This window comes from Cuculus canorus, chromosome 36 (genome assembly GCF_017976375.1).
Source record: "Cuculus canorus isolate bCucCan1 chromosome 36, bCucCan1.pri, whole genome shotgun sequence".
Taxonomy (NCBI): Eukaryota; Metazoa; Chordata; class Aves; order Cuculiformes; family Cuculidae; genus Cuculus; species Cuculus canorus.
The window spans coordinates 1-10893 of NC_071436.1; the positions used below are offsets into that span (position 1 = coordinate 1).

Sequence of the window (10893 nt, forward strand, 5' to 3'; positions counted from 1 at the left end):
AGAGATGGTTGATTAGGTGGTTGGGTGGCTTTGGCGATGGTTGGGTGGGTCTAGAGGTGGTTGGGTGGGCAGTTGGGTGGGTTTGGAGATGCTTGGTTGGGTCTAGAGGTGGTTGGGTGGGTCTAGAGATGGTCAGTTACGTGGTTGGGTGGTTCTAGAGGTGGTTGGGTGGGTTTGGAGATGGTTGGGTGGGTTTCGGTGGATCTAGAGATGGTTGGGGGGGTCTAGAGATGGTTTATTAGGTGGTTGGGTGGGTCTGGAGATGGTTGGGTGGGCCTAGAGGTGGTTGGGTGGGGTTTGGTGGATCTAGAGATGGTTGGGTGGGTCTAGAGGTGGTTTATTAGGTGGTTGGGTGGGTCTGGAGGTGGTTGGGTGGGTCTAGAGATGGTTTATTAGGTGGTTGGGTGGCTTTGGCGGTGCTTGGTTGGGTCTGGAGGTGGTTGGGTGGGTAGTTGGGTGGGTTTGGAGATGGTTGGGTGGGGTTTGGTGGATCTAGAGATGGTTGGGTGGGTCTAGAGATGGTTGGTTGGGCAGTTGGGTGGGTTTGGAGATGGTTGGGTGGGTCTAGAGGTGGTTGGGTGCTTAGTTGGGTGGGTTTGGAGATGGTTGGGTGGGTCTGGAGGTGGTTGGGTGGGCAGCTGGGTGGGTTTGGAGATGGTTGGGTGGGTTTCGGTGGATCTAGAGATGGTTGGGTGGGTCTAGAGATGGTTTATTAGGTGGTTGGGTGGGTCTGGAGGTGGTTGGGTGGGTAGTTGGGTGGGTTTGGAGATGGTTGGGTGGCTTTGGCGATGGTTGGGTGGGTCTAGAGATGGTCGATTAGGTGGTTGGGTGGGTCTGGAGGTGGTTGGGTGCTTAGTTGGGTGGGTTTGGAGATGGTTGGGTGGGTTTGGAGATGTTTGGGTGGGTTTGGAGATGTTTGGGTGGGTCTGGAGGTGGTTGGTTGGGCAGTTGGGTGGGTTTGGCGATGGTTGGGTGGGGTTTGGTGGATCTAGAGATGGTTGGGTGGGTCTAGAGGTGGTTGGTTGGGCAGTTGGGTGGGTTTGGAGATGGTTGGGTGGGTTTCGGTGGATCTAGAGATGGTTGGGTGGGTCTAGAGATGGTTTATTAGGTGGTTGGGTGGGTCTGGAGGTGGTTGGGTGGGTCTAGAGGTGGTTGGGTGGGTCTAGAGGTGGTTGGTTGGGCAGTTGGGTGGGTTTGGAGATGGTTGGGTGGGTCTAGAGATGGTCGGTTGGGTGGTTGGGTGGGTCTGGAGGTGGTTGGGTGGGTCTAGAGGTGGTTGGGTGGGTGGTTGGGTGGCTTTGGTGATGGTTGGGTGGGTCTAGAGATGGTTTATTAGGTGGTTGGGTGGGTCTAGAGATGGTTGGGTGGGTCTAGAAGTGGTTGGTTGGGTGGTTGGGTGGGTTTGGCGATGGTTGGGTGGGTCTAGAGGTGGTTGGGTGGGCAGTTGGGTGGCTTTGGTGATGGTTGAGTGGGTCTAGAGGTGGTTGGTTGGGTGGTTGGGTGGGTCTAGAGATGGTCGGTTGAGTGGTTGGGTGGGTCTGGAGGTGGTTGGGTGCTTAGTTGGGTGGGTTTGGAGATGGTTGGGTGGGTCTAGAGATGGTCGGTTAGGTGGTTGGGTGGCTTTGGCGATGGTTGGGTGGCTCTAGAGATGGTCGGGTGGTTCCGGGTGTCATTGAGTGGCTTTAGAAGCGGTTGCGTCGGCCAACCCTTCATTAAAGACCACCCCCTCATCCGCGAGGCCCCTTCCTCGTTACCGGTGGCTCCTCGTTAGCACCACCCTTGACGGCGGTTGCTCCAGCTTCGCCAACGGCCGCAGCACGGGGCTGGTCCTGGACAGCGGAGCCACCCACACCACCGCCATCCCCGTGCACGACGGATATATCCTCCAGCAGGGTGAGAGGGGGACCCGGGGGGGCGGGGCTAGAGGGGACCTGGGGGCGGGGCCACTCACCGGGGGTCACCACCAGGGATCGTCAAGTCGCCCTTGGCCGGAGACTTCATCTCCATGCAGTGCCGGGAGCTCTTCCAGGAGATGAACATCGACATCGTGCCGCCCTATATGATAGCCAACAAGGTGGGAAGGGGTCCCTTGGCCACGCCCATTTCCCCCCTGGACACGCCCCTTGCCCTCCTGGCCCCGCCCCTCAGAGCCTCCCTTGTCCTATATAGAAGGTGACTCTGCCCCTCAAGCACCGCCCCTTCATTGAGGCCCCGCTCCACTTCACTCTGCTTTATATGGGTGGCCACGCCCCCTCGCTGAGGCCCCGCCCCCAGCCTATCATGCCCTATATAGTGTGGCCCCGCCCCTCAAAGCCCCCCTCTGCCTTATATGGTCTGGCCCTGCCCCAGCCTCTCACAGCCATATATGGAGTGTCCCCGCCCCTACAGCAACGCCCCTTCGCTGAGGCCCCGCCCCAGCCTATCATGCCCTATATAGCGTGGCCCTGCCCCTCAAAGCCTCCTCTGCCTTATATGGTCTGGCCACGCCCCTGCCTCTCACAGCCATATATGGAGTGTCCCCGCCCCTACAGCAACGCCCCTTCGCTGAGGCCCCGCCCCAGCCTATCATGCCCTATATAGCGTGGCCCCGCCCCTCAAAGCCCCCTCTGCCTTATATGGTCTGGCCCCGCCCCTGCCTCTCACAGCCATATGGAGTGTCCCCGCTCCTACAGCAACGCCCCTTCGCTGAGGCCCCGCCCCCAGCCTATCATGCCCTATATAGCGTGGCCCCGCCCCTCAAAGCCCCCTCTGCCTTATATGGTCTGGCCCCGCCCCTGCCTCTCACAGCCATATAGGGAGTGTCCCCGCCCCTACAGCAACGCCCCTTCGCTGAGGCCCCGCCCCCAGCCTATCATGCCCTATATAGCGTGGCCCCGCCCCTCAAAGCCTCCTCTGCCTTATATGGTCTGGCCCCGCCCCTGCCTCTCACAGCCATATAGGGAGTGTCCCCGCCCCTACAGCAACGCCCCTTCGCTGAGGCCCCGCCCCCAGCCTATCATGCCCTACGTAGTGTGGCCCCGCCCCTCAAAGCCCCCCTCTGCCTTATATGGTCTGGCCCCGCCCCTGCCTCTCACAGCCATATATAGAGTGTCCCCGCCCCTACAGCAACGCCCCTTCGCTGAGGCCCCGCCCCCAGCCTATCATGCCCTATATAGCATGGCCCCGCCCCTCAAAGCCCCCCTCTGCCTTATATGGTCTGGCCCCGCCCCTGCCTCTCACAGCCATATATAGAGTGTCCCCGCCCCTACAGCAACGCCCCTTCGCTGAGGCCCCGCCCCCAGCCTATCATGCCCTATATAGCGTGGCCCCGCCCCTCAAAGCCTCCTCTGCCTTATATGGTCTGGCCACGCCCCTGCCTCTCACAGCCATATATGGAGTGTCCCCACCCCTAAAGCAACGCCCCTCCTCGTCTTGGCCCCGCCCCTCGCATCTCTTGCCATATATGGCGTGCCCGCCCTCTAGCCCCGCCCCCTCAGCGCCTCCCCGCCTTCTATGGTGTGGCCCACACCCTCCCTTGCCATGTATGGCATGGCCCCGCCCCTCAAACCCCGCCCTTCCGCGCTTCCCTTGCCATGCGGTGTAGCCCCGCCCCTCTGAGCTTCCCCTGCCATATATGGCGTGGCCCCGCCCCTCAAGCCCCAGCCCTTCGGCGCTTCCCCTGCCATATATGGCATGGCCACGCCCCCAGGAGCCGGTGCGCGAGGGCGCCCCCCCCAACTGGAAGAAGAAGGAGAAACTCCCGCAGGTGTCAAAGTCGTGGCACAACTTCACCTGTAACGTGAGTTATGGGGGGGGGAATTGGGGGGGGGGCGTCAAAATGGGGGTTCTGAGTCCATAGTGGGGGGGTCTGGATTCCTGGGGTCACCCTGGGGGGGTCCCAGATATTTGGGGGGGGTCCTGGATCCCCATAGTGGGGGGGTCTGGATTCCTGGGGTCACCCTGGGGGGGTCCCAGATATTTGGGGGGGTCCTGGATCCCCATATTGGGGGGGATCTGGATTCCTGGGGTCACCCTGGGGGGGTCCCAGATATTTGGGGGGGTCCTGGATCCCCATATTGGGGGGGGTCTGGATTCCTGGGGTCACCCTGGGGGGGTCCCAGATATTTGGGGGGGGTCCTGGATCCCCATATTGGGGGGGGTCTGGATTCCTGGGGTCACCCTGGGGGGGTCCCAGATATTTGGGGGGGGTCTGGATCCCCATAGTGGGGGGGTCTGGATTCCTGGGGTCACCCTGGGGGGGTCCCAGATATTTGGGGGGGGTCTGGATTCCTGGGGTCACCCTGGGTGGGTCCCAGATATTTGGAGGGGGGTCTGGATCCCCATATTGGGGGGGGTCTGGATTCCTGGGGTCACCCTGGGGGGGTCCCAGATATTGGGGGGGGTCTGGATTCCCATAGTGGGGGGGTCTGGATTCCTGGGGTCACCCTGGAGGGGTCCCAGATATTTGAGGGTGTCCTGGATCCCCATATTGGGGGGGGTCTGGATTCCTGGGGTCACTCTGGGGGGGTCCCAGATATTTGGGGGGGTCCTGGATCCCCATAGTGGGGGGGTCTGGATTCCTGGGGTCACCCTGGGGGGGTCCCAAATCCCTGGGGGGGGGAGGTCCTGAACCCATTTTTTGGGGGTGTCCCCCCCACTTTGTGCCCCCCCCCCCCCCAATATTCCAGGAGGTGATCCAGGACTTTCAAGCTTCAGTGCTGCAGGTCTCGGATTCCCCCTATGACGAGCAGTGAGTTGGGGTTTTTTTTTTGGGGGGGGGGGGGTCAAGGGGAAGGTTTTGGGGTCCCCCCCCACCCTATCACCCCCCCTACACCCCGTTATTTCCCCCCTTCCCCCCCAGAGTGGCCGCTCAGATGCCCACAGTTCATTACGAGATGCCCAACGGATACAACACCGACTACGGCGCCGAACGGCTCCGCATCCCCGAAGGGCTCTTCGACCCCTCCAACGTTAAGGTTTGGGGGTTTTGGGGGGGCCCCACAATGAATTTGGGGGGGCCACAATGAATTTGGGGGACCCCTTTGACCCCAGAAATCACCCCCCAACTTTTTGGGGGTTGGTGAACGTGGGGCACGTGGTCACCACCAGCATCAAGATGTTGGGTTTGGGGGGGACCTCATGGATTTTTTGGGGGTGCAATGAATTTGGGGGGGCCCTGAGGGGTTTGGGGGGGCCACAATGAATTGGGGGGACCCCTTTGACCCCCCTAAACCCCTCCAGGGTTCCTCTGGGGGAACACAATGTTGGGTGTTGGACACGTGGTCACCACCAGCGTCAAGATGTTGGGTTTGGGGGGACCTGAGTGATTTTGGGGGGTGCAATGAATTTGGGGGGGCCCTGAGGGGTTTGGGGGGGCCACAAGGAATTGGGGGGACCCCTTTGACCCCCCTAAACCCCTCCAGGGTTCCTCTGGGGGAACACAATGTTGGGTGTTGGACACGTGGTCACCACCAGCATCAAGATGTTGGGTTTGGGGGGGAACCTGAGTGATTTTGGGGGGTGCAATGAATTTGGGGGGGCCCTGAGAGGTTTGGGGGGGCCACAATAAATTGGGGGGACCCCTTTGACCCCCCTAAACCCCTCCAGGGCCTTTCGGGGAACACAATGTTGGGTGTTGGACACGTGGTCACCACCAGCATCGGGATGTGCGACATCGACATCCGACCGGTGAGACCCCAAAGATTTTTTGGGGGGGGGGTGTGGTTTGAGGGGGGGGTTTTGGGGTGCAGAGGTGACCCCCAAAATCTCGTGACCCCCCCCCCAGGGTCTCTACGGCAGTGTCATCGTCACGGGGGGGAACACTTTGCTGCAGGGGTTCACCGATCGCCTCAACCGAGAGCTCTCCCAAAAGACCCCCCCGGTAAGAAATGGGGGGTGGGACCCCCCCTTCTTGGTGGGGTTTGGGGGGGGGGGAACCCCAGTTCCTCCCAGTTTGCCCCTAGTGGATCCCAGTGTCTCCCAGTTCCTCCCAGTTTGCCCCTAGAAGCTCCTATGGTCTCCCAGTTCCTCCCAGTTTGCCCCTAGTGGACCCCAGTGGCTCCCAGTTACCCCCAGTTCCTCCCAGTTGCCCCTAGAGGCTCCCAGTTCCTCCCAGTTTCTCCCAGTTTGCCCCTAGGGACTCCCAGCAGCCCCCAGTTCCTCCCAGTTTCTCCCAGTTCCTCCCAGTTCCCCCTAGAAGCTCCCAGTTCCCCCCAGTTCCTCCCAGTTGCCCCTAGAAGCTCCTAGAGGCTCCCAGTTCCTCCCAGTTGCCCCTAGTGGATCCCAGTAGCTCCCAGTTTCTCCCAGTTTGCCCTTAGGGACTCCCAGCAGCCCCCAGTTCCTCCCAGTTCCTCCCAGTTTGCCCCTAGGGACTCCCAGCAGCCCCCAGTTCCTCCCAGTTTGCCCCTAGTGGATCCCAGTGGCTCCCAGTTACCCCCAGTTCCTCCCAGTTTGCCCCTAGAAGCTCCTAGAGGCTCCCAGTTCCTCCCAGTTGCCCCTAGTGGATCCCAGTAGCTCCCAGTTTCTCCCAGTTTGCCCTTAGGGACTCCTAGCAGTCCCCAGTTCCTCCCAGTTTCTCCCAGTTTGCCCCTAGGGACTCCCAGCAGCCCCCAGTTCCTCCCAGTTTCTCCCAGTTTGCCCCTAGTGGATCCCAGTGTCTCCCAGTTCCTCCCAGTTTGCCCCTAGTGGATCCCAGTGGCTCCCAGTTACCCCTATCAGCTCCTAGAGGTTCCCAGTTTGCTCCCAGCGGCTCCCAGTGGCTCCCAGTTACCCCTATCGGCTCCCAGTGGCTCCCTGTTTGCCCCCAGTGGCTCTTAGAGGTTCCCAGTTTGCTCCCAGCGGCTCCCAGTGGCTCCCAGTTAGCCCTATCAGCTCCCAGTGGCTCCCAGTTTGCCCCCAGCGGCTCTTAGAGGTTCCCAGTTTGCCCCCCAGTGGCTCCCAGTTACCCCTATCAACTCCTAGAGGTTCCCAGTGGCTCCCAGTTTGCCCCCAGCGGCTCCCAGTGGCTCCCAGTTACCCCTATCGGCTCCCAGTGGCTCCCAGTTTGCCCCCAGTGGCTCTTAGAGGTTCCCAGTTTGCTCCCAGTTTGCCCCCAGCGGCTCCCAGTTACCCCTATCGGCTCCTAGAGGTTCCCAGTTTGCTCCCAGTAGCTCCCAGTGGCTCCCAGTTACCCCTATCGGTTCCCAGTGGCTCCCTGTTTGCCCCCAGCGGCTCTTAGAGGTTCCCAGTTTGCCCCCAGCGGCTCCCAGTATCTCCCAGTTACCCCTATCGGCTCCCAGTGGCTCCCAGTTTGCCCCCAGCGGCTCTTAGAGGTTCCCAGTTTGCCCCCCAGTGGCTCCCAGTTTGCCCCCAGCGGCTCCCAGTTACCCCTATCGGCTCTTAGAGGTTCCCAGTTTGCCCCCAGCGGCTCTTAGAGGTTCCCAGTTTGCCCCCAGCAGCTTCTAGAAGTTCCCAGTTTGCCCCCCAGTGGCTCCCAGTTACCCCCAGCTGCTCCCAGTGGCTCCCAGTTTGCCCCCAGCAGCTCTTAGAGGTTCCCAGTTTGCCCCCCAGTGGCTTCCAGTTACCCCCAGCGGCTCCCAGTGGCTCCCAGTTTGCCCCCAGCGGCTCTTAGAGGTTCCCAGTTTGCCCCCCAGTGGTTCCCAGTTACCCCCAGCGGCTCCCAGTTACCCCTATCGGCTCCTAGAGGTTCCCAGTGGCTCCCAGCAGCTCTTAGAGGTTCCCAGTTTGCTCCCAGTGGCTCCCAGTTTGCCCCCAGCGGCTCCCAGTTACCCCTATCGGCTCCCAGTGGCTCCCAGTTACCCCTATCGGCTCCCAGTGGCTCCCAGTTTGCCCCCAGCGGCTCTTACAGGTTCCCAGTTTGCCCCCAGCGGCTCTTAGAGGTTCCCAGTTTGCCCCCAGCGGCTCTTAGAGGTTCCCAGTTTGCCCCCAGCAGCTCCTAGAAGTTCCCAGTTTGCCCCCCAGTGGCTCCCAGTTACCCCCAGCTGCTCCCAGTGGCTCCCAGTTACCCCCAGCTGCTCCCAGTGGCTCCCAGTTTGCTCCCAGCGGCCCTTAGAGGTTCCCAGTTTGCCCCCAGCAGCTCTTAGAGGTTCCCAGTTTGCCCCCCAGTGGCTCCCAGTTACCCCCAGCTGCTCCCAGTGGCTCCCAGCGGCTCTTAGAGGTTCCCAGTTTGCTCCCAGCGGCCCTTAGAGGTTCCCAGTTTGCCCCCAGCAGCTCTTAGAGGTTCCCAGTTTGCCCCCCAGTGGCTCCCAGTTACCCCCAGCTGCTCCCAGTGGCTCCCAGTTTGCTCCCAGCGGCTCTTAGAGGTTCCCAGTTTGCCCCCAGCAGCTCTTAGAGGTTCCCAGTTTGCTCCCCAGTGGCTCCCAGTTACCCCCAGCTGCTCCCAGTGGCTCCCAGTTACCCCCAGCTGCTCCCAGTGGCTCCCAGTTTGCCCCAGTTGACCCTTCCCCGCAGAGCATGCGCCTGAAGCTGATCGCCAGCAACAGCACGATGGAGCGACGCTTCAGCCCCTGGATCGGGGGCTCCATCCTCGCCTCCCTCGTGAGGGGCAAAAAAAGGGGGAAAAGGGGCAAAAATGGGCAAAGGGGGGCAAAAAGGGGGCAAAAGGGGGGCAGAAGTGGGGGGAAAAGGGGCAAAAATGGGGCAAATGGGGCAAAAAGGGGGCAAAAGGGGAGCAGAAGTGGGGGAAAAGGGGCAAAAATGGGGCAAATGGGGCAAAAAGGGGGCAAAAGGGGAGCAGAAGTGGGGGAAAAGGGGCAAAAATGGGGCAAAAAAGGGGCAAAAGGGGGGCAGAAGTGGGGGAAAAGGGGCAAAAATGGGGCAAAAAAGGGGCAAAAGGGGGGCAGAAGTGGGGGGAAAGGGGCAAAAATGGGGCAAAGGGGGCAAAAGGGGAGCAGAAGTGGGGGGAAAAGGGGCAAAAATGGGGCAAGTGGGACAAAAAGGGGGCAAAAGGGGAGCAGAAGTGGAGGAAAGGGAGCAAAAATGGGGCAAATGGGGCAAAAAGGGGGCAAAAGGGGAGCAGAAGTGGAGGAAAGGGGCAAAAATGGGGCAAAAAGGGAGCAGAAATGGGGTGGGAAGGAGAAAGGGGGCAAAAAGGGGGGGAAAAGGGCAAAAATGGGGTAAAAAGGGAGCAGAAATGGTGTGGGAAGGGGAAGGGGGCAGAAAAGGCGGGAAAGGGGCAAAAATGGGGGCAAAAAGGGAGCAGAAATGGTGTGGGAAGGGGAAGGGGGGAAAAGGAGCAAAAATGGGGGCAAATGGGGCAAAAAGGGTGTGGAAATGGGGTGAGAAGGAGAAAGGGGGCAAAAAATGGCGGGAAAGGGGCAAAAATGGGGTAAAAAGGGAGCAGAAATGGTGTGGGAAGGGGCGAAAAAGGGGGAAAAGGGGGCAGAAATGGGGGGAAATGGGGGAAAAATGGTGTGGGAAGGGGTAAAAAAGGGGGGAAGGGGCAAAAATGGAGGCAAATGGGGCAAAAAGGGTGTGGAAATGGGGTGGGAAGGAGAAAGGGGGCAAAAAGGGGGGGAAAAGGGCAAAAATGGGGTAAAAAGGGAGCAGAAATGGTGTGGGAAGGGGAAGGGGGCAAAAAAGGCGGGAAAGGGGCAAAAATGGCGGGAAAGGGGCAAAAATGGGGTAAAAAAGGAGCAGAAATGGTGTGGGAAGGGGGAAAGGGGCAAAAATGGAGGCAAATGGGGCAAAAAGGGTGTGGAAATGGGGTGGGAAGGAGAAAGGGGGCAAAAAAGGGGGGGGGAAAGGGCAAAAATGGGGTAAAAAGGGAGCAGAAATGGTGTGGGAAGGGGAAGGGGGAAAAAAAGGGGGAAAAGGGGCAGAAATGGGGGGAAATGGGGCAAAAAGGGTGTGGAAATGGGGTGGGAAGGGGCAAAAAAGGGGGAAAAGGGGCAGAAATGGGGGAAATGGGGCAAAAAGGGTGTGGGAAGGGGTAAAAAAGGAGGGGAAAGGGCAAAAACGGGGTAAAAAAGGGAGCAGAAATGGTGTGGGAAGAGGGAAGAGGCAGAAGGGAGGGGAATGGAGGCACAAATGGGGCAGAAATGAGGGCAAAAGATGAGCAGAAATGGGGGGAAGGGGGGGAAAAGGGTGAGGAAGGGGCAAAAATGGAGGTTTCTGAGGCCTCGTCCCCTCTCTTCGTGTTCCTCCCCCCCAGGGCACCTTCCAGCAGATGTGGATTTCCAAGCAGGAATACGAGGAAGGCGGCAAGCAATGCGTGGAGCGAAAATGCCCCTGAGATGGGGCGGGAGATCCTTCCCCAACCCCTTCAGAACCTGCCATGACAGGAGGAAAGGCAAAAAAAAAAGCAAACAAACAAACAAAACTCATTAAAAAACCCAATAAACACCCCCAAAAAAGCGCCGTTTCCACCCGTTTTCAGGTTCTGGGAGGTGAGGGGGGTGATTTCATGAGGTAAAGCGAGGCGGTTTTACTGATTTGGAGAGGTTTTGCCTCAAAAATCAGTGAGGGGGGGGGGTTTCCCGCCTTTTTTTTTTGAGCTTTCTGCATCCTCTGAGCATTAAAGCAATGGAACAGTGAACCTGGAGGGTCCCTAAAGGGGTCCCAGGGGTCTCTAGAGGGGTCCTGGGGGTCCCTAAAGGAGTCCTTTGGCTTCTACACATGTCCTGGTGGAATCCAGAGGGGTCCTGGGGGTCCCTAAAGGGGTCTTGGGGGGTCCTAGAGGAGTCCTGGGGGTCCCTAAAGAGGTTCTTTGGGTTCTATGTGTGTTCTGGGGGTCCCTAAAGGGGTCCTGGGGGTCCCTAAAGGAGTCCTTTGGCTTCTACACATGTCCTGGTGGAACCTAGAGGGGTCCTGGGGGTCCCTAAAGGGATCTCGGGGGGTCCTAGAGGAGTCTTGGGGGTCCCTAAAGAGGTCCTTTGGCTTCTACGTGTGTCCTGGTGGAACCTAGAGGGGTCCTGG

The 10893-nt window shown here is 59.9% G+C and overlaps 1 protein-coding gene across 1 annotated transcript; it reads left to right on the top strand.

The window, feature by feature from the left end:
• Positions 1 to 1677: 1677 nt before the first annotated feature.
• Positions 1678 to 10318, top strand: LOC104054864 (actin-like protein 6B; the record flags this gene model as incomplete). The annotated part of the gene is made up of 9 exons (XM_054052793.1): positions 1678 to 1893; positions 1968 to 2074; positions 3689 to 3778; positions 4668 to 4729; positions 4841 to 4955; positions 5587 to 5667; positions 5765 to 5860; positions 8428 to 8514; positions 10130 to 10318. Coding segments are annotated over 9 exons (935 nt in total), but the record flags the coding sequence as incomplete, so codon positions are not given.
• Positions 10319 to 10893: the final 575 nt, after the last annotated feature.